The sequence below is a fragment of the Neolamprologus multifasciatus genome, chromosome 7, assembly GCF_963576455.1.
Source record: "Neolamprologus multifasciatus chromosome 7, fNeoMul1.2, whole genome shotgun sequence".
Lineage (NCBI taxonomy): Eukaryota > Metazoa > Chordata > Actinopteri > Cichliformes > Cichlidae > Neolamprologus > Neolamprologus multifasciatus.
Genome location: NC_140445.1, coordinates 60,103,141 through 60,126,466, shown reverse-complemented (window position 1 = coordinate 60,126,466; position 23,326 = coordinate 60,103,141). Strand labels below are relative to the sequence as shown.

Genomic DNA, 23,326 nt, shown 5'->3' with positions numbered 1-23,326 from the left:
TTGGTTACTGCGGGTGAGAAACAAGATAATTCTCTCTTCATTTTCCCCCCAGAGTGTGCTTTATATTGATTTTGGGGCTTCTCTCAGAACATCTTCATCAAAGTGAAGCTTCCTCCCTTTCTGCTGTGAACACCAAACATAAAAGGACAAATTCATGCTTTATATCTCTATAACGACGTAGACTTGCAGTTACGCGGCCAAATCAAAGCCTTTGGATCCAAAAGACCAGAATGGCTAGTGATTAAAAAAAATAGGAAGATAATGATTCAATTTTCTATGTTTGTTTTTATTTTTAATCCTTTTTTTTTTTACTATTTAACTGATGATGGATGTTATGTGTTGAGATCAATTTCATGCTGGATTAATTAAAAAAAAAAAAGTTTGGCTGTTGTAAAGCAGGTCTGTGTTTTTACTGCAAGGGTTGAAACCTTTTATAGTTTTTTTAAATGCATCTTAAATTCAGCCCCTGACATACAAACATCCCAGAGAGAGCAGATGGTTCCTCGCTTCTTCATGGTCATATATCAGGGTTGCCGCTGCGTTTCCTTCACTCCTGGCATTGAGCTTTAACAGAGTGCCAGCCTTCTTTTTTCCTGCCTGCCATCCAGTTGCAGCAGTGAGCAAAGCTGCCAAGAACGCCTTCAAGAAACTGTTCCCTCAAGCTTCAGCCTAGCGGGCCCCTTAAAGTTTAAATTAATATAAATGGAGGTTTGTATGCATGGGGGAAAACGCCAGGCGGGCGGCGGCAGCAGCTTTGTTCATTAGCAGCTGCCCCCCCCTCTCTACAGAGATGCAGGTAACTGGGTTCATGGGTAAAGGTACATTCATTTTGTGGCCCATAATTAGATCTGCCGGGAGAACTCGCTGCACAATTCAGCACACCCTGCATGTCATGTTTTGCATTTTAAATCCAAACCAATTGCGTGTGCAAATTGTTTTGTAGATTATTTTTTTTTACCTTTTGGAAAAAGTGGATGAATTTGAAAGCCCTTTGTCTCCATCAGTCACACCGTCATTACTCGTGTGTAGGAGTGGGTATTTTGTTTGTCCTTCTCCCCCCCCCCCCACACACCTTGCCCTTTGGCTTGTAGTAATTAGCTGCCATGTACTGCGACAATACTGTCGACTAACCAGACTTGGCAACAGTACACATTCCCTTAATTAAAACGGGACGCACGAATCAGCTCCTCATTAGTTGATTTCACAATATAATGCTCTGGACTCAGGGCCTCATTATTCCAGCAGGTCATGTTATCTGTGCTGGTGCTGAACATCATAAAGTCACCCGTCATATCCTCCCCCCCCCCCCCCTTCCAAAATGCGAGGAGAGGCACCATTTTTCCAGATCCCTGATCCATTTTTATGTAGCAGCAGCAAAGAAGCATTTTATGTTCGACTCCTGCTCGCTGCTGTCAACCATACCATCAACACCTTCACCTCAAAGTGGTAAACATGGGAAAACTTCCTGCTGCTTTTAACTACATGTGAGTTGAAGTGTGAACTTTAATGCTCGCCTTGACAGATATGCCGAGCGGGAGACCGACTGCTGACAAGTGAAGCATTGGACAGTCTAAGAAGGTTGATATGCCGCTGCACTTCTCTGACTGACAGCATCCACAGACATTTACACCGACTCAATGTTGCCCCCTGCTGATCATCACTTAATCTATTTAGGAACAGCATGTTAATTATCCAGATATTAATTAATGAATTAAACAGATGGGGAGGGGGTGGTGGAAGTATTTGAAGATAAAGAGAGGCCTTTGCAAAAGTCTAACTTTGTGTTTTCATCTTTATTCGCGTCCCATCTCTTTTTGTTCTTCTGCAGCGTTAATCCCCCGTGAATAACAAATGCAAGTAGAGACTTTCATATATTACCTCTGAACAAACAAAAACAGTGCTACAAGAGAGGAGAGAAAAAAAGACGTTTACACAGAAAGTCAGACGCACATCGAAACAGCAGGGGAGAAGTTTATGACAAGGTTATAAGACACCGGGGAGAAAGTGCGATGCGAGATGAAGTGAAATCTGCTGACAGAAATGTTAACCGCAGCTGGAGGGAAGAGAAGGGTTCTGCGGCGCTCACTGTGAGAGCCAGAGCAGAAAGTATTGAATTGTGGCGGGAGCAGCAAAAAGCAGCAGACCTCCCGTGGAGGAAAAAAAGGAAAGAAAAGTGAATATAGAGACGGGGTAAAGCGACGCGACATGGTGAGGCTAAGACACAGGTGGGGGGGCTACGAGATGTCTGTCCTAAGCTTTGGACACTGATGACATCATCTATGGATGCTGTGAAAGAGCAAATAAGGGTAGGAAAGGCTGGAGACAGCCTTGGGGTAAGAAACACTGGAGATCAAATACAAAGAAGTGCAGCTCATCTGAAGAAACAGACTTGATGTTTTGGGGATTGGAGGGGGATCAGTTCACCCAAATTAGACCAAAGGCATAACTGGACTTCAGTAGTACGTGGCTATGCAGGCAGTGTTTGTATTAAGAGGCGAGCTTTGGAGATCTCTTTTAAATGTCAATGAAATTCTGCTCCCAGACCCATTTTAATAAAACATATGCTACATGTTTATGGCTTCCTGTTTTCTGCTCAGTATACTGACAACAAGTTTTTAGGAAATAATGAAACCAAACCGAGCAATCATAACAAAACAAAGCAAATGTTTTCCCCCCTTTGTTTTCGGGGGCGTTCCCGAGCCTCGATCCACAATTTAGTTTTAGCATTTCGCAGCGGAGAAGGTCTTACATTCACACTCTAAATCAGCCGTGCTCTTTTGTTTCTGCGGCAAGATTGCAGCAGCAATTTTAAAGCAGCAGTCAATGGGGGGGGGGGAAAAAAATTAAAAATCAAATTAAAATAGCTGTAATGGGGTGGTGTGGCAGAAATCTGAGCGACATTTTGGAGCGTAATAGTCACTGTGCCATCCGTGATTAGATGAAACAAAATAAAATAAAATTGAGAAACATTCTTTTCTACTTAGCTTTTTAAAAGCACGATCTGCTACAGTTCGAAGTCTTAATGAACGTAATATTTCTGGGAATCTGGACAGAGCAATGCACAAAACAAAAAGTGCAATAAAACTGAGTCACCTTGGGCTCTGGAAATGATGATAGTTTTACAGCCTTGCCATAATGAAAGTAACGTAATAGAAGCCCTGAACAGATTTCTAAAAACACCCTGCATGGCCACATATTATTATACCTCCAAAGCCTCAGTTGATTGATCGTTTGGAGTTGTGTTTTTTTTTTTTTTCATATGAGGTGCAAATCAAAAGAACATCCTTCAACAGTTTGCACACCACTAGAAGTATAAAAAAATAAAAGTATTTGCTTTTATAATTCGGATGAACTGACCACTTGATTTCAGATATTTCCCGTCAATGTGAATTATTTTCCTTCAGTGAAATGAGGCACTGCTCGACAGACACCCACATTAACTAATGATAATCAACAGTATTATGGATGGTCCCTGAAAGTGTACACCTCGAAAATGCTCCCATTTAAAAAAAAACAACAACAAACCTTCATATATTCACATAAACATACTCCACAGACACACAGGTACCAATATATCTGCTGCATGGTGTATATGAGGTATAGTCTTTGTCTAATCTTCTACTGCATACAGTATGGTACAGCCCAAACTCTCAACAGTGAAGTACAAGCACAGGAACGACCAACGGGAGCTTGAAATTCACAGTCTTTCCACACATTTTTCATCCGCGAAGAGGAAGCTCAGGGAGAGAAAAAAGAAAGTTTCCTATCTACAAGGGGAAACAGTGGACAGGTAAACAGTCAGCCAGTATGATTAATGATCGCACGGTTATCACATAGTGACCAAAGTGGGAATCGGGCAGCGTAAGGATTCGCAGCTTCTGTCTCCTGGTGAGTTGAGATATGAGAGAGAGAAAAAAAAGACCTCACATTCTCTTTGCTGCAACTGAGACTGTCAAAAAGGAGGGGAAAAAAATGTCAGTCAACCTTATAACGGTTCAAAATCAAAACACTGATCTGTTTCATCTTCACTGCACACCTGGGAAAAACAAAATTAAGAACCCATTTTCTAAATAAAGCTTTGCAAATTGCACTCTGATGTGACTCGCGTCCCGGGCTCTTTTTTTTTTTGTTGTCATTTTGAATATTTACATTCAGTAGTTCAGTGCAGGATGAAGCAGAGATAGAAAAAGAAACTCCTTGCAAAGGAGAACCCTTAATTTTTCGACCACCGACACTGAACAGACACCCGGCTGAATCTGATGAGTGATTCTGGCCGTCTTTGTCATTTTGGAACAGCTAAAAGTTCACCCGGGTTCTGCTGCTCTTTGAGCCGTCTGCAGTAACGGCTATCGCCTGCCCCCTGCTGTGCAGTCAGTCCTGTTACAGTGGACCCTATCTCTCCTGTAGCGTTTGTAGTTCTACTTTAAAACAAACAAAAACAAAAAAACAGAGTCCCAGACCCTCCGTTGCCAGCCCACGCTCGGCGTGGGAGGTGGTTGTTGGTCCGAGGAGTCTTAGAGGGTTTCTTTTGATCGGCACCGTTCTTATCGCAGCTTGAGCTTGAAGGCAGAGATCTCCATGGGATCGAGGGTGATGGTGGTGTTGTTGGCCAGAGGCGTGCCGGAGTGCATCAGAGTTAGTGACATGGGCTGAAGCAGCTGTAGGTCCAGGTTCTTGAACAGAGCCGACACGCTCAGCTGGATAGGGAGAAAAAGGAGGAGAGCTTCAGAGAAAAACACAACAGGAGACTTCTTTTAAGCAAAAGCAACACAGCACAAGATGAACTGAAAAATCCACATCTACAGGAGGCTCATCAACAAAATTGACTACGTAATTATCAGCAGTAAAAAGCGCTGCCAATAAATAAAAATTATTTGATCATTGTCAGTGTACTCACAATCAGCGTGGATTCTGTCGCAAGGACTACTTTAATCAACAGATGCTTTGGCAGTCGAGTCAAAATTACTTCTTTTTATTTGTCATTAGGCAGGATAAAAAAACGTTACATATGACAGAAATAACAATGCAGCTGAACTTAAATATGCTACAAAATAAACCTCTTATCGTGTAAAAATGTAGAGTAGTTTTATCCTCCGTGTGAGTTTCAACCCTGACCTGTCCCTGAGTGGTGGTGCAGTTGAATCCGAGGTTCTGAGCTTCGAAGTTGCAGTCCAGCGCGAGACGGTGAAGAATCAACGCGGTGTATGGAGAGGGAGACAGGGGGTCCTGCTGCTCATATGCAAACGCACGAAAAACAAATCAAAGTATGAACTGTCTAAAATAAAGTTTCCACTTTGTGAAAATCGTGTTTGTTTGTTTTTTTAAATGTGCATCTTTATACCTGACTCTGGATGCTGCGGAGGTTCAGCAGGTGGAGGTCGCAGGGGAGGATGGACTTGAGCGGAGCAAAGGTTTGTAGAGGAGGGATGCCGCGTCTTTTGGGCAGAATGGGTAAGGCCAACACCTCATGGTTCAGCATGGCGTTGGTCATGTGACTGAGTACAGATGGGAAGCTGGTTGTTGCACTGTCAGTCATCTGCAGGAGGGCAAAGTCAGATTTTAAAACAGTTGTGATAAATGACCGCAGAACTATTACAGCATCTTGAGTCACCTCTAGAGATGCTCAAGTTCCACTACATGAGGGACGGGCTCTAATTACTCCGTCCGAGCAGGAGGCGTATTTCTAATTCTAGTCCAGACAGACACGGTGCTAATCACAACTTTATGATGTGAACATTTAAATCACATGCATCGTCTCTGGCAACACTTCGCCCCCGTATGATCGACAGGTTAGATGGAGAGCCCGATGATAAAACTGCAACCGATGCCTTCCATTCTCTGCCAATGTGCATTCATTTACTTGATAAATGATATCATTTGTTTCTTTCAGTCGGGCTGTCATAAAGATGAACTGGTTTGGCTACAACTGAGGTGGAAGGAAGGGGGAAAACTGGAGCTATGAGCCATAACTAAAGATACAGCTTTACCTCTTGAACTCGGTCACTCAGTAATGCTGAGAAAAAAGAACGTAACAAGGACGAGAGTTTGGCAAAGAAGCCATCGTGCTGAAGGTAATGGAGTGAAGGGGAGAAAAAAGAAGAAGAGAAGGGAAACAAAATTAAAGAGTGGAGAGGATAGCAAAAAGACAGATGGGCTGGTAATGAGTACTGGAAAACAATATGAGGAAAGGTGTTAACAGATAGCACAGACGGAGAACAAATCACGCACTGCACCCGACAACCTTGCACAGTCTTTCAATTCCTCGAGCCAGCTATGTTGTGCTGGAAAGACCACCGCTGCTGTCCTCTTACAGACCTTGTTACTGGCGGATCTCCTCTCCAGCAGCAGCCGGAAACGATTGGCCGTCTTCTTGTTGTCTTTCAAGCCCTGACCCAGCCCACGATTATCATCCTGCATCAGTCGTCGGTCCATAATCACTTCGAGCTGACCTGAAGGGAGAGCGGACCAGAGACAACAGCTTGAGCTCACGTATTGAACTTTCAGACTTGAGTCAATAGATGCAAACACTTTGAGCTATCTGTCATTTAGAAACATTACTAATGATGATAAAAGGATTAGCTCAGCGCACAAACGTGCGGATTTAAACGGTTTCACTCTCTGAGAACCTCTTAAGGGAGAAGAGGGAGAGCTAAGTGCTTGAGTCCTAATGCATAGTAAACAAAGAAAAATACCACACGTTTCAAAGATAACTTCCATTAAAAGATTAAATGAAGAAAAATGGCACATTATTGAATAAAATGTAACGGGATACAAACCACTCTCCAGGCTGCTGACACCCAGAGCCTGAGCCGTGTGCAGCGTGAGGCGGTAGTTGCCATCCTGGATGTACGCTTGGCTGGGCATGGGATAGAAGTTGGCTTGCAAGGGCAGCTTCAGGTAGTGTTGGCGAGGCTGCATCTAATAGAAAACAGACGCAACATTTCAAATAAATCTGAATACAAGTTGTTATTTCTCCTTTACTCATGATGCTACTGACCTGGAAGCCATTGAGGTCTGTGTAGAAGACCTCTCCACTCTGGATGTCAGTGACCAGTCGCATGGCCAGCTCCTTATTGGTCTGATCTCTAATGTCCACCATGGTGGTGATGTCTATTGATAAACCATCCACCCCTGAAAATGCGAAACAAGTCAGAGGAAGATGGAAATGTTCACTACAAACAAGACTAAATCATATCAGCTTCCTCACACTTAAAAAAAAAGAAAGTCAACAGAGTCCAAAAAAAAATCTCATTAAATTCTAAATTGTCATTTTGTTAAACATATTGGCTGTTGTTGTATTCTACCATCTGGTGTCTTTAAACATAAAAAGCCTGGGCAAAGCCAATTTGAGCTCAATCCACCAAGCAGTTTTGAGTAGTTACTACCTGGCACATTGTAGATGCGGATGGTTTGTTGAAAGTGCTGGTAGTGTGCCACCACCTCAGAGAAAAGAGGCCCCTCAACAACTCGCACCACAGGTGGCTCTTTCTGGTGGTAAGGCTGAAAGAGTAAAAGGAAGGCGAAACAGTGCGATTTCAAAATGTTCCTCAATGTAATATTGCAGATTTTGAACTTTTCCTCATCTATAGTAAATGATATCATCAAAAGACTTAGAGAATATAGAGAAATCTCTGTGCGCGAGCGACAAAGCCAACAACCAATACTGGATTTGTGTGATCTTCAGGCCCTCAGGCAGCAGTGTATTAAAAACAGGCACGATTCAGTCACTCAGTATGAGCTCAGAAACACTTCTAGAAATCGCTCTCTCTGAACACTGTGTCATCCACATATACAGGTTCAAGTTTTATCATGCACAGTGTTGGGTTGTTGCTCAAACAATGTATCACATTCTTTACTTGATTCCTTGACAGAGAAGGTATTTGTTACACTACTTGTTAAATTCCTTTCTCGTTATTCCATAAAATTACCTTGAATGCATTGTAACGGTTGCCAGTTAACAGCATAAATCTACAGACCACAGTTGCGCGCGGTGTGTCCTCATGAGGACACACTTAAGATCTTTCTTTTAGTTTTTACATATGAAGACAAAGCTGACAACACAAAGCAAAGTCAAAAACCAGCACAAAGAGGTTTCCACAGTGTTTGTGCTGCAGAAACATGAGCATACAGGAACGGAGGCAACCACCTGACTGCCCTAACCTCTAACCCTAACACTCTGCTGGGCTGGGCTGGGGTCAGCATTCACTCAACTTAAACATCACTCTGTGCTCTTGTCTAGCTTTGTGTTAGCATGTTGTCTCTGCAGATGCTTGCAAAGACATGGAGTTGTGTTAGAATTATGCAGTTGTTTTTGCCCTGGAGGCAGTTTGCACTCTGGTCATTTTGTGCAATGAAAATAAAAGCCACGTCCACATCTCCACACCGGAAAATCCAAGCCTTTCACCAGCTGAAAAGTTTTGGTCCATCATGAAATAAAAAAATAACATAAAGAAGACCCAGGACTGTTGAGAAGCTAGAGTGGGACAACATTTATCTCCCAAATGTGCAGAAACTGGTCACCTCTGGTTCCCAGACATTTATACAGGGGAGGCTACACAACAGTAAACATGGCCCAACTGTTTTGAATCCTGTAGTTGGCCTATTTAATTTAAAATAGGCCAATATCTCTTACGAAAGAGTAAAATGTCTCACTTTAAACATCTAAAATATATATATATTATGTACTATTGTGAATAAATTATAGGTTTATGAGATTGCAGATACAGTACAGCAACTAAGTTCTTACTGTCTGTAAATCAAGCAAAAATGAAGCAGTACCCAGTCTGCCTGAATTCCTGCCCCGAGCTCCCTGGGACGACACTGTGACAGTATACACAGGGGAGTCTCGATCAAAGGCTTTAGAGAGACAAGTAAACATGTGACAGAGTCATGTAAATACCTTTGCTTTTCCATCTGGCAGAAAGAGGTAAGCGCCACTCTTGTCTTTAGAAGGACGAGTGCCGTACACCATGAACTGCATCTGAACCTTCACTTCCTGAGGATCATCCTTGCGTTTGATACTCTGCAGATGAAAACAGAGAGTGAGCAGAAGGAGAAAAAAACAATTAGAGAAGAGATTAAAGCTTCTCTCCGCAACAACAAGACATAGCATGTTCACTTTGATCAAACGGGAAGGATTTGTTTACAAATCAAACTCACTGCCTTTTCCTCCACCAGATCAAAGATGAAACAGATCAGTGAAACTTTAACAGATACAAAGTCAAACAGAAGTAAGAGGAGAGGAAATATAAACCTCCAGCAGGCCGGTGGTTCCAGAGAAGCCTAGCGTTAGAGACTGACTGCTGATGTAGAAGGTCTGAGAGTCGGCTTGCTGAGAGCGGACAGGAAGCGGGTCCACAGCTCGGGCGGCAACACCCCGACCGGATAGCCTGAGTAGAGTGTCCGAACGTAGTGTCATGGGTGAGTCCGGAGAGTCATACAGATGGAAAACAGCCAGAGCGAGAGGCGGGAGACGAACCATGAATGTCGCCTGGATCAGGGATTGAGAAAAGTTCTAATTTTGAATAAAAATAAAACACAAACAGCTTGTGTTTTAAAATGCTGGCTTCGTTCTTTGTGTTACACAGGAATGCAAACGTTGACCACGAGGCATTAATTAAAACTTAAAAGCATTTACATATCAGCAACAGTGCTATAATTAAAATCCTATGAGAGACTGTGTTGACTAAAGCGCTTAAAATGAAAATTCATTAGCCTCTGTTGGTGGAAAGCATTTTTTGGGAAAAAAAACATTAAAATTCAATTACCTTAAGATTTAATAGATGATCTGAGGCAGTTTATTTTTTATGTAATTTTCAATAGCTGAAAAAGAACATCTGTCCTAGTAACAACTTGCAGATAAATAGAGAAAAAGAAGTAAAACTTTTATTTAGAAGACTAAGTGCTTTTAAAACACACATCATATACTTTACATACAGTACATCCTCTTGGCTTTTCTCTAAAGCAACTTAATATCTTCTTCAAAACACAAACACAGTGAGCAAAGCTGCACAAACCACCAAACTCATGAGTCTACCAAATGAGCTACAGCTGCCCCAACTCTATGACTCAGCATTTTGTCACAAAGACGACGGCGTGTGCAAAAACGTGGCATTTAAAATTTGCCTTTTGCTTTTACTCATGTAAGCAGTTATTATCTCGTGGAGTTTCATCTGCTGGCCAAGTTACAGTAAACACACACAGAGAATTAAACTTGTCTAACACTGTAAAATCTATTGTATAAGACTTATACTCACATAAAAGCAAAATATTCCCACTTTAAATGCACAAATGTCCACCTCCTGTATGTTATCAGATAGTAATCTGATCTAACTTGGCAGCTTTTCAATGTCTTTATAGCTATTCTCTTTTCAGTTGAGCATAATGACGTCGTATTGTGTTGTGAGTCTGTTCTGTGGCTCTAGAGAGTCTCTGTGTACTACTGTGCTACTGATATGCCAATGTCGCTATGCAGAAACCAGCATCCTAATGAAGTCAGTGCCTTACCTCAAACACCTCTGCACTCATCTGACTCGCAGAGCTCCACTGAGCACTCAGCTGTACGGGAAGCGTCTGTCCATCCTCAGTAAGCACCCGAACCCTGACTGTGTTAACCAACACGGTCACCGCGCATAGCCTCTCTCGCTCAACTGGGTTGAACATAACCAGGTACCTGATGGGGAGGGAAAAAAAGGAAAAAGCAATTATGAGCACAGGATGGTGTAGGAGTAGGTGAAAGAGAAGGCGGGAGGGTGTGCAGGGGGGATGAAAGATGCAAGATGATGCAGATAATACCTTGGTCCTGCAGGGTCCAGCTCGATTAAAGTGCGCTGAGGCATAGAGTCTTGAGTAGCACGCCTGTCATCCTATAGAAGGAAAATAAAACACAGAAAGCACAGTGAATATTCAAGAACACACAAATACGCAGGTCCGTTTGTTTTTTGTAAGTGAAGTTTGCAGTTACCGTCTCCAGAAAAGGCTCCGTCTGGTAAAAGCGATAAAACTCTTTGTTCTTCATCACCAGGAAATGAGCAGCATTAATGATCACTCTCTTCAGACCAATAAGTGACCGCAGTAATCTAGGTAGGATGAGAAAGAATGAATGGCTAAGTGCTGCACTTCAAGGAGACACCTTCTTATTTGCAACACATTTGTATTGAACAGGCCAGTCACAAGAGACTTGAGATTAAAAGCGAGATGGTAATCGTCCTAACTCCCTTCGTTTCTTACTTGGTGCCGTAGTCGATGACAACATTTTCTTTTGCTGTGCCAGTTATGGCGTCGTGATGCTGGAAGAGGCCGACCGAGCGCCTGGCATCCACTAGTAGGGAATAATCCGAAACCGGGTAACGCCCTTCCATGCCCGCATGCCTAGCATTTGCAACCGCCAGGCTGTAGAGGATCTCTGCTCCCCTGAAGGACAGTGACATATAGTTATCACGAGGGAGACCTTTAAAGTACCTTTAGTCAGCTAAAGGTGCATTCACATTATTTGACTACAGCAGTGGCCAAACTATAAAATCTCTACTGATTCATCACAAAAATTTCCAGTTGGACTTTAAAGTTTTTGCTGGTTTAGTGAATAGGCACAGTGATTGGTTAGAGAGCAAAAGGACCAATATTTTTTTCTTTTTTTTGACTGTGAGCAAGTGTCAACTGACATTCTTGATACAGAACTTGGCCAAAAACATTTGATGCTGCATTTTGTTCTGCATGTTAATTTGTATAGCAGAAGTTAAAGACACAGGTAGGTCCCTTTACACTGGAGTCCACGCCTTAATTTTTTTGCAGTGCAAAATAGTCCTTTCCAAAATTTGTCCAAATAACCAGTAGAGGATAACCAACACATCCCCAAATCTGAAGTCAGCAATATTAGCGATTAAATCTGCCTTACCTGAGATGGGACTCTATGACGCGGTCCATACTCTTGTAAAAGGGTCGGGAGGTAAAATAACCAGTCCAGTAGTGGTCTTCACGGTCTGCGTAGGCAAAGAAATCTCCACTGAGCACCGGGTAGCCTGCCGGCCTGGATCCCTGGGCCACGCCGTTTGTTTTGTATACGGCGCTGAAGTAGTCGGTGAGAGTCCCAAATTGTGCCTGAGGAGCCGATTGACATGTACTTTTTTAAAAAAATGGGCGCTTTCAAACACATCTGAACACAAGAAATAAAAAGCCTTTCAACATTAGGCATGTGCCTTTCATCTTACATGACATCTTCTGCACCAGACATCAAGTCGTGACAGATTCTTTCTTCTGTCAGCGAGTTAAAATACCACTGCATGATTCATTACCATGAGAAAGGTTGAATGCTGAACTACTTGGTACACTACACACTGAGATGGAAGAAGAAGATGAAATACAGGAGGGAAGGAAAAAAAATATTTCGCTATAAGATTTGTGACAGTTGACAAATAAATTTCTCACTTGTACATGCATCTCAGGGTGAGAATTCATGTAGTCAAACAGCTTCTGGTAGTTGGTATACTGCTGATCCCACTCAAGGGCTTTATCGTAGCGGAAGTCATCCCCCAGAGGAACAAGGAGCACCTTACTGCGGTAGAGTTTCGATTTTTTACGGTACTGATCCAGGAGCAGCTGTGCCCTGATTGAGAAAAAAAAAGGCAGAGGGGACACTTAGGACATATTTCTTGGCATCAAAGCTTCTATGCTTTGCATAAGACACTTTTCTAGGAAATCACTATGACCTTGGAAAGAGGAAAGATGATCAAATTACCCCTGGAGGTATTCTCCACAGAAACACCTCTCTGAAAAAAATCTTTAGGTCCTTGAAAGGCTGCTTAATGTTACTGCAAGAGCATCAGTACTCCATGTCCCAGATTTGCTAAAGGTTGAGAGCCAAAGGAGCAACAGACACAGCATGGACAATCATTTTTCCTCCTTGCCTTATTGCATATGGATTTTTTGTTCCTGTCAGGCTGAAAAATTTGAAGAGGAACTTATTTAAATAACTCAGGCAGGATGATTATTTCTAATTGCACTAGTTAATGTAAGAGCTGTCTGTCTGTCACGTTCTCTCCTTTAACTTTAATCAATAAATGAATAAGTGCTTCTTTTAACTGAGATGGCAAAGCTGCAGTCATTTCATTTATGCCTAGTTATTCAGGTTCAGGCAGTCAATAATGGTATGTTCCTCTATACATTCGGGTGGTCAGTTTTTAGATTTATATAGTTAATACAGTGTGTGTTACAAAAAATGTTTTGGGGTTGTTTTTTTTTCTTTTTATTAATCTCTGGATGACTCCGTTTTCTGACCTATCAGGATTCATCCAGCAAACAGCTATCAGCACTTCCAAGGCCACACCTGGTCCAACCAATTTCTGACCTAAGATTTTGCTCTAATGTGTCATAACATATGAACTCTCATTCCGCTGTCATTCCTTGGTCCAGCTGTTCCCTGAGAGAAGCATATGTGACGCAGCACGATAAACGCCAGCCAAAGACGCAGATTGAGGATCCCAGCTGTGACCAGGGTCAGTCAGCCAGTGAAATCTGCCCCATTGGATATCTATCTTTAACCTGTTGTGATGATGCTGTGTGGATTGTGATTGAAGGAGTTGTAAACCCAGTTTCAATCGTTTACAAATGTGCTACAAATGAATATTTATCCATTTCTATCTTTACTAAACCACAATAACTAAAATGAATTAAATCTGTTTTAACATGTTAATCTACAGGTTTTACATTTTAAACTGGACTTTATCCTGTTTTTTGTTCCGTGCCGCATCACATGGACTGTTTTGCTCATTACTGAAATTACTCGTTTTTAAAGTTTATTTAAAACTTTTCACTGTACTCTGCGCTTTTTGTACAGCTTAGTAAATCTGGCCCCATGTCTGGTTCCCTCTGTTCATCCAACTTCTCTGACTATTGTTACTGGCACAACTTCAAGCTGAGTTTATTTTTAAAGGGACCATTAAAGAAAATAGAGTTGCAACAACAGCGAAACAACCTGGGCTGTGTGTTGCTGGGCTGAAAAGCAGCACAATGTCAAAAGTTACATATTATACTCTAAACAAAAATGCTTGTTTTTTGCATGTTATGCAAAAAACAAGCATTTTAGTCTACTCCAATTTGTTTTATGTAAAGGTCAGAACAATATACTGAGCAGAGTATGTTAGAGCTGTAATTTACAGCTGTCATGACCAGCGTTGGTCAAGTTACTTGAAAGTAATAATTAGTTACTAATTACTGATGACTTCTAATTAGTTACTTATTATTTAGCTACTTTTTAAAAACATGATACACAACCTAAATATGTAATAAAGCAATGGACCTTTCAGCCCAGTTCTAATTTTCTACATAATCCATCATATAAAATTGAATCAAATCAAAAAGTCTCTTTTCGAAAATTGTTTTATCAGTTTTAATCTTTTAACTTCATGCACATTGCATCAAGCAAAATTGAAATTATATGCAACAGTGTTTGACTTGAAGAAATTTGTTTTAACATTTATCAAACTTAAAGTAATGTCAGTACTGTTGCTGCCACGGACGTCGCATGCTCGAACGTCATAGTCGTGAGACACTCACAAAAAAAAATAAAAAAATAAAAAAATCACAGTTTAGTAATGCAGTAATGCAGCATGCTTATGGGAAAGTAAAAGTAATCCAATTACTTTTTTGCGACAGTAATCCATTAACTCATTACTTGAAAAAGTAACCGGATTACAGTAACGTGTTACAGCCCATATATGGTCATGACTCACTTATATATTCTGCAAATCTCTGTCCATTTGTATACTGAGCCATTAAATAACAGCATGTTCATTATTGATTATTCTGCTAATACATCACTTGTCTGGTCTACAGATCTAACCCAGAAAAAAATTAAGCATGAAATCTTTTGCTCCACGGTGAGCATCCACAAAGTGAAGACTTACCTCTCTGCTATGTTGGCTTCCACAATAGTTTTTGGTGGCACTTTCCAGGGACAATTTATCCTTCCGCCTGGTAGCCTCTTGAAGTCAAACTGGCAGCAGATCTTTGGATCTGGTCCACAGGTGTGAGGTACATCGTAGCTATAAAAGGGCATCATGTGGCAAAAGATGTCTGTGTTCGACCCCATGTCTGTTAGGGTGGCAAAGTAAGGACAACAAAGCACTAGCATGAGAAACACTGACAGAAAGAGCACATTTTGCTCTGAGCAAAGATGATCACACACATATCAGTGCTTCTAGAACTGCTATCAGTTTAATTTTCAAAACCTTGCACTGGTTAAACACTGGACAGTATTTAATTACAGAGCAAATCTCCCTAAATAGTGACAGTAACATATTGATATTATCGGGCATATCTAATTTTTCAAATTAAAATCTAATGAACAGTAAATCTTTGGCAGACATCCAGTTTAATCAGAAAAAATAATGACGGCAGCTCTTCTGAGGCCATTTTCCACTGGTTGTCCTTCCAAAAATTCCTCTTTCAAATGCCATAACGAGTGCCATGACTCATTCGGCAATGAGCTTAACAAAGATAAGCACATGAATCAGATGACATCAGCTGTAATGGTCCACTCACCCCATGCCTGCCTCCACATAAACTCCAGATTTCGGGTGGAGGCAAAATGTTTTTTAATGGAGTAGTGGATCCTCTGGATGAGCATGCTGGTCAGGTTGGCCCTCTTCAGTAGATAGGCCATAGTAGCACTGTGACCAAACGGGTCTACAGCCCACCCGCTGCGAGGAGTTATACCTATGACAGCAAGCAGGAAGCAAAGTATTTCAGGTTTATGCTTGGATAAAAGAGGAATACATCTTTTAGGAAATCACTCTTCTCAGTGGGATGCAGTGAAAGTAGCACAAAGCATCTGAGCACCCACTGAGTTAGAGGCTACATCTGCTGCATGTAGGATGATGAGCGAGGATTTCAATACTAAGCAGTGTGAGGAGTGATAGAATTTTACATTTTTACTAGAATGAAGGCAAAAGCCCTTAAATTTCAGAGACAGTATAACACTTTTTGAACTTTACCTCAACATTACTCTGAATATAAATGATATCCGCTGAATAATAATAAAATGTCTTGAAGGACTGTTTACCTAGATTACTCTCCAGCCACTGATGCCCTTCAATGAGCTGGTCTATCATGGCAAAGTAATGGGCATTGGCTTCATCCGTCATCACCCAGCCTCCTGTCACAATCTCTAGCTGTCCTCCGAGAATCAGTCTGTTAAAAAGAAAGGATTAAGACAGCAAGGTGAGGATAATCCAGCCCTAAAGAAGGAGAGTCACATTAAGGAGATAATGAGCTATTTTTAAGATTTCACAGTCTAACATATTGTACTTAGGGCCAGTCTACATCAAAGAAATCTCATTGAATTCTCTGTTTTTGAGTAAAACTAAAAGGCAAAGCTGTGTGCTTCACAAAGCTATGACTAACTTGCGCATTGCCTCCTGTTTGTGTACATCTGCAGTCTCCCACCACTTGGAGAAGAATGAAATCTCAGACCAGATGAACTTCCTGCGAGGATCCTCAGTCAGCTTCACCACCATGTTGTTTAAAATATGTTGCGTCTGGTCTGTGAAATACTTGTCAAAAGTCTTGACCCAACCTAACAACACAAGAGGACAAATCTGAGCAATCTGCACAGCCACTGGCAAACATTCATACAAATTACACTGTGAAATAATTCACTCCTACCCATGCTTATCCAAACAGATCTGATACAAAGCCGTGAAGAAAGCGCACGCAAAGAGATTCAGTGCTGGATTGTCACGGATCAAAAATAAAACTTATGTTTTATTCAACTAGAGCTGTTCCCCTCTACAACCTTTTAGTAAAGTGGTTTCTAAGAAAAGTGACTAAAAAGCACTCTCTTTGCATTTTAAATGTGCAATAGTACACTGCAGCCCACAAAGCTCCTCTAGGATATCTATTTTGCATGTTGTAATCTAATACATTTTATAGCGACTAAAGTTCCACATCATGTGGGAAATACTCAGAATACTCAGGAATCAGAAGAAATGCATTAGAGGTGAACAGACACTTCCCTAGTTGACTGCTTACATTAAAACAATCGTTTTTTTGCATGAAAGGTTTTCTGAAATTTCTATGTCTAACTATGCGAATGAGACATTACCTATCAAGCTACGTGCCAATTTGCATACAGAAGAGAAGAGAAATGTAAATATTGGAAACAGTCAGCTTCAATACTTCAGTACTGATTCATTACACATCTGTGTAATCATTTTGATCACATATTACAACTTAAAAGCCTTTTAAAGAGGTGATCTGAAATGAAGCTCATAAATCAGAAAGTATTGGAAAAAAAGTACTGTCACTTTTCGACACGAACATAACATTTTAGAGAGGAAATGCTCGCTAACATAGACCCTGGATGACATATGAACCTTTAAAGTATGGAGAGGAATAAAACTGTAAAGTCTGGCATATGTGGAGTGTGTGAGTGGAGTATAAAGGGCGATCGTGGCTCAAGAGTTGGGAGTTCGCCTTGTAATCGGAAGGTTGCCGGTTCGAGCCCCGGCTTGGACAGTCTCGGTCGTTGTGTCCTTGGGCAAGACACTGGTGGTGGTCAGTGGTCAGAGGGCCCGGTGGCGCCAGTGTCCGGCAGCCTCGCCTCTGTCAGTGCGCCCCAGGGTGGCTGTGGCTACAATGTAGCTTGCCATCACCAGTGTGTGAATGTGTGTGTGAATGGGTGGATGACTGGATATGTAAAGCGCTTTGGGGTCCTTAGGGACTAGTAAGGCGCTATATAAATACAGGCCATTTACCATTTATGACCAAAACAATGACCTTTAAAGCTACGCATTGTAAAATCTCATACATTTTTACTAGGAACTAGTATTTCAAATAGCAGATATCACTATGAAAATTCTCCATTTATCTACTGACATTAGGGCAGTTATTTTGTTATATTACAATTTTTCTGAAATGTCATTTTGCAAATTAGGTACTATTCTATTCAGTATACACTAATTTCCATAAATAAGCAATAGACAAAGTGTTCACAAATAAACACATTTAGTGTTGTGGAAAGCAAACGAACGCTGTTGTACCCTTTCTTTCACATTCTTACTTTAAACTCTGGATTTTGCAAAGTGCAGGACCCTATCCGCTGGTTCACCTCGAGCGCAGCGAAAGAGTGCACTGCCTTCCTTCCTACTTTCTCCACTACTTTTAATGTAATTGATCCACAGCTCATTTCATACCGTGACTCCCTTCAAACTCAACTTTTCCATCCTAGTCATCACAGCAGACTAAGCCTTCTTTTTATATATTCCTGGTTTCAACAAGAACACCTCCATAATAATTTTAAAAAAGCTTTAACCTAGGACAAAATGACAACTTCCAAGAAAATCATGCGCTGCCTCCTGCATTCTCGCTACAGGAAGCTCCCTCACCAAGTGAAGCACAATATTCCCCGTTGTGCAAATGTGTTTGAAGTCTACTCCTTGCTGTGTGTTCCATGTGAAAAAGGATAACTGTAGAAAAAAATCCCAATCTGACTCTTACAAAACTGTTCAAAGTTCATTTGTGAAGCTTAAACAGCTTCAAGTGTTTGATATGTGCCTTTTACTCGCTCTCTAAATTGGCATTCAGTCATCAAAACCTTCGCAAACCCCATTTTAAACTCTTAATATCAGTTCTTTGCTTTAAGAGAATTCAGATAAGATCTGCTTTCATGTCTCTTCAATAAGAGCTGAGATTATTTCTGTTACTAAATCATCAGTCTAGCTGGATACAACACATGTTTATAACTTTTCAGCAAAGTTTTAAATAATGTAATTCAGAATGAAACCTATTCCCACTGCTGATGGACAAAATTTGCAGGTCTTTCTGGCCTGTCAACATATCAATAACTGTCAAGTTATCAAGCATGTGGCACAAGCGGGTAAACAAACTTAATGGAAATGTCAGTCTAAAATATAATCTCAGCCAATCCCATCTATAAATTGTTCCAGTTTTCCATTGGCAATATCTTCCTAATTCCATTGTTTGTTGCTAAGCCGTCAATCATGTCAGCATTATGCTAATAATAATGAGAACAAATGAATCCAATATTGAATGAATTTTGCATCCCTACAAACTGGCCTCCCACTCAGTTAAGTCCTAAAGTACCAAACTATTGAAACAAACTGCTCAGACGTCTTTTAGACTGTCTCACAAAAAACAATCTGATGCAGCCAACTTTTAAAGAAGCGCTCGGTCATGTTCAGTAAAGTTTACGTAACTCACCTGGATCATTGTGCGAATGAGGGACCACAAATACTTGCAGGGGTTCGTTATCCCACTCATTAGGTTCATAAGTGATGTCAAAGCCCTGCTTCCATACACCACCATCAGGGTTGTCAAATTTGAGGAGGGAGTACACATCCAGCATCTAAAATAAAACAATTATCGCTCACTGGTAAGACCCCGAAAATATTCTTTAAGTTTTTTTACAGTAGCTACAACAACACAAAAGGCCTAGCCAACCTGTACGTCTGGTTGATCTCTGTTGCCTACAGCAAACTGACAATCCTGCGGCTTAACAGCAAGGAAAGTGGGACGACCATCGAAGGGTAGGACCCAGGAACCGTTGGCACTTCTGAATGGCAGGTGGCCACTGGGAGAGACAGCTCCTGTGTCTGTGAGCTCCATCACAGAATCCTTTATGTGGCTGATGATTTGATGGTTTTCCTCCAGGAGCTGCTCCAGCTGCTCAATCCTGTTCTGCAGGACTGAAATTTGGCTCTAAAAACAGACACAAAAATATGGATTAACACAAGAGATCAAACTAGCATTCTTCTGCTCTATTAGTGTAGTCAAGTTATAGCTTTAAGAGTAAAAAGCAGATGATTTAGAAACGTCAACAAAGGAGTGTAGGACATTTAAAATATATCAACCAGTAAACAACTATATTATAACAAATGCATGATTGGAGGTGTCCATTTATATGTAAATTAAAAAAAACAGGGTGAAACATATTTAGACTAATTAGCAGGAATTAGAAGCAGGAATGTTTCTTATCATGACTTAAGGCTCGTAGTATATCACTGGAAAAAAACAGTAAAATAAAATCAGGACAAATGTGCTATAATAAAAGCTGCAGAAAGGGTCATTACTCTTACCCGTGGAAAGTTCCCGCCGCTCTGTCGCCGTGCAGGGTCATGTTGGACTCGATCCAACATCAGATAAAGTGAGAACACAGCCACACAGAATATGGCCCCTCCACACACCGTCACCTGTTTCCTCAGCTTCATCCTCCTCTGAAGCGATATTCTTTCCAGGCTTTCAATTTTTTTTAAAAAAATGACCTTGACTGAAGTTTAGGGTTTTTTTCAGTACAGAGGAAAAGGTCCAGAAAATTGGAATGCAATCATTTACAATAGAAAAAATAAAGAAGAAGAAAAAAAAGGTTGGAAAATAACCAACTAGACCAGTATTAATGGTTCAATTCCACTCCTGTGATGCTTCCAGCCTCCACTCACCATGTTGGAGACCACAGTGAAGAGGTTACAGCAGCAGTAGCAGTGGACAAGGGTACTAAATCAGTAATAGCTGGCAAGAAGTCTGACAGCTCTGGCCAAACCACAGCCACCGGTGGTCTCCTTCAAAGTCGCCCTTGTGCTCAACCATCCAAATCAATGAGATTGCAGGAAAAGGAGAAAAAAAAAAGTGCCACACAGAAGCGGTTCAGACAGGGAACCTAGTGTACCCACAGCATGATGCGTGTTGCTGTGGGCCTGCTCTTTTGGTCCAGTCCCTTTTCCACGCAGAGTCTAATCCACTACAGCTAGAGTCCCCTTTTTCTCAGTTGGCCCCAAGGGCCGTAACAGTTTGCACACTAGGCAGTGAAAGTGTAAAAGAGCAGGCTGTGGAACAAAAAGACCAACTTGGCTCTGAGCAGCAACTTTGTTTTTTTCTAGGTTTTTTGTTTGCTTTTTTTAATCAAGCCCAAACTGTTCCCAAAGCAGCTCCAGGAATTACAATGAGACAAATGTCATTCCTCTCTCAGCAGCAGAGTCACTGCATATCCACTGTGGCAGCATGGACAGCGAATCTGTCCTTGATCACAAGTGCCAAGTTGAAATCACATTAGAGGGTCTTCTTCAGCTGTTAGGGAAATTTTAGATTAATAAAACTTGCGAAATAGACATTCAGCCAAACTTTTTAAGAGACAGGGTGTCACTGAGCAAAAGAAGCACTAGTAAAGAGGTCTCTGTTAGAAGATATTTCTTTCTGGATCTGACAAGTAAAGCTGACAAAGGGGGAGAAAATCATCCAAATGGAAAGCCCCAGGTTTCCTTACAGCGGTAATGGGTGTTGCTTTCCTCTGTGCAAATCCACGATCATAATCCGGTCCCTTTGTACGCTGGGACTATTTTAGAATTAGCGCAAGGACTTTGGATAATGACCTGGCACTTTTATTTGCTGAGACTGACTGGAAAAACAAGAAAGAAGATTCTTCCTTAGACTATCTGGGCCAGAGTACATCCCACATGAAAGGGTTTATTTATTGGGATGCCCGATGGAGCTAACCACAGTCCCTCATTCATGTGACAACGTGGAAATGCAGAGCGGATCCTAAGGCTGTTCACCTGACGACATATAAAGAGTTAGCTTCTAGAGAAGCCATCACAGTCTATGCGTGTATGTACATGTAAAATCAAATCCTCCCTAAATTGCACGTTTCGTTATACTGACTGAGGGTTGACGCGTGTGATAAGGTTTAACTTGAAAGACTTTTGCTATCCCCGGGCAGCTAGCCAAAAGACACTTGGTTGCTTTAAACTTAAGCGCAGTGAAATATTTGTATACGGAAATTATTTCCCACAAGCTCAGACACACGACAGCAGATAATTCAAAAAATAATTAATTTTTTAGCCACATTAACGGAGACTGTCAAACTTTAATTATCACACTTACTGCCTAACGTTAAAAATTACGAATAAAAAAAGCTAGCGCTAGCTGTCAAATGTACCATCAAGTTACGTCTACTAGAAGCTCTGAGAACTCGATTCAAGTGTCGGAAAAGGGTTAGTATGAGGACTGCAAACGAAGCTACTGATAAATTTGGATAAACAGCTGTCACATATGTCGTTTTGTTCCGCTGAACATTTATGTCGGTGATTACGGGCGATAGCAAGTATTGACTGATAACATTAAGACAATACGTGGCTGATATTTCCCTGCTAACCGCTCACTTTTGCCCGAAACCTCGACTACCGTTTGCGTACGACCTTGGCACCTTGTCTCATAATGATAAAATCTGACGTTACCCATGAAAGGAGAGTATTCCGGAAGAGTGTAAAGCCCAGCAGTGTACGTGGATTTAGCTGCAGGCTGACAGATTACCTAAACTAGCTTAGCAGCTAGCGCCGCTGAGCAGCTGCTGCAAAGGCTGATGGGAGGAAAGGGGGTGTGTGCTGCTGACTGACCAGCATCTTGGGTAAAATAAACATTTAGAAAGTAGCTTTTTCTATTTTAAAAAATCAATCCATCCACACTCTCCCGCTTATCCTTGTCCACATAAATTGAAATATTTTTACATTTTATACTGTTGTACAGGTACAGTTTTTTGTAGGCTTTGATCCGTTATCTATTTAGCCGTATCTACTGAAATTAGATCCAGGGTCGAAATCAAAGACAGTTGCGATTTTAGGGAATCTTGAAACTAAAACTATACTGAAACTGGATTTTAAATGTACAGTGGTGTTCCCACCACATTTGCCTATAGCTTCCTGCACAGACAGGCACCTGCAGGTTTTTGAAGAATCATGGGGGAATCTCCAAACAGTGTTATAGTAAAACAGTATAATAGTGATCATATATGGTGGACATAAGTAACTGAGGTTAAGCCTTAAAACAAACAAGATATATGTTATAAGGGAATCCATGGCCCATTTAAAAATTGACCTGAACCTGAAGGCACACAATGTGAACAGTAGAAGGGCTAATAAGTCTGTTATGTGCTGCGCCAATGGCACAGGAATAAACTGGTTATGATAATACTAAAGTTTTTTTTTTAATTACTCTTGCTTGTTATTACATTTTAAACATCACAGCAAACTAGATTCAATGATTTTTTTTACTGTTCCTATAAAAAGCAAGAATGTACAAGCATTTCGTCTTTGCTCGAAACAAATTAAATTCTGAAAATTATTAATACCTTTTGAAAGACCTTTTCTACTAATGCATGTGAGAGACTGAAAAATGGAGGAAAGTAGCTGTCCATTTCTCACCTACTATGTCTCAGTGGACTATGGCATTAGAACCTTTTAAGCATCAGACACTAATAATTAACGGTTGACTAAAAGCAAATCAACCCACATAGATAGTGCATTAAAGATAACCAGCATTCACC

The 23,326-nt window shown here is 41.1% G+C and overlaps 1 protein-coding gene across 3 annotated transcripts; it reads right to left on the bottom strand.

The window, feature by feature from the left end:
* Positions 1–1,774: 1,774 nt before the first annotated feature.
* On the bottom strand, positions 1,775–22,380 carry man2a2 (mannosidase, alpha, class 2A, member 2). Of its 3 annotated transcripts, XM_085164865.1 has the most exons (24): positions 22,242–22,380; positions 20,091–21,075; positions 19,456–19,713; positions 19,216–19,360; positions 16,399–16,570; positions 16,058–16,185; positions 15,538–15,711; positions 14,901–15,087; positions 12,424–12,601; positions 11,894–12,096; positions 11,230–11,412; positions 10,964–11,078; positions 10,795–10,865; positions 10,507–10,672; positions 9,254–9,490; positions 8,900–9,022; positions 7,386–7,500; positions 6,998–7,131; positions 6,777–6,918; positions 6,316–6,449; positions 5,988–6,065; positions 5,342–5,536; positions 5,116–5,229; positions 1,775–4,697 (listed from the first exon to the last, which is right to left on the bottom strand). In XM_085164865.1, the coding sequence occupies exons 2-24, from the start codon at positions 20,220–20,222 to the stop codon at positions 4,545–4,547; spliced, it is 3,537 nt and encodes a 1,178-aa protein (XP_085020991.1). In that variant the 5' UTR covers positions 20,223–21,075; positions 22,242–22,380; the 3' UTR covers positions 1,775–4,544. The 3 variants fall into 3 exon arrangements, with proteins under 3 accessions (XP_085020991.1, XP_085020992.1, XP_085020993.1); XM_085164866.1 differs by having other exon boundaries at positions 20,091–22,380; XM_085164867.1 differs by lacking the exon at positions 5,988–6,065.
* Positions 22,381–23,326: the final 946 nt, after the last annotated feature.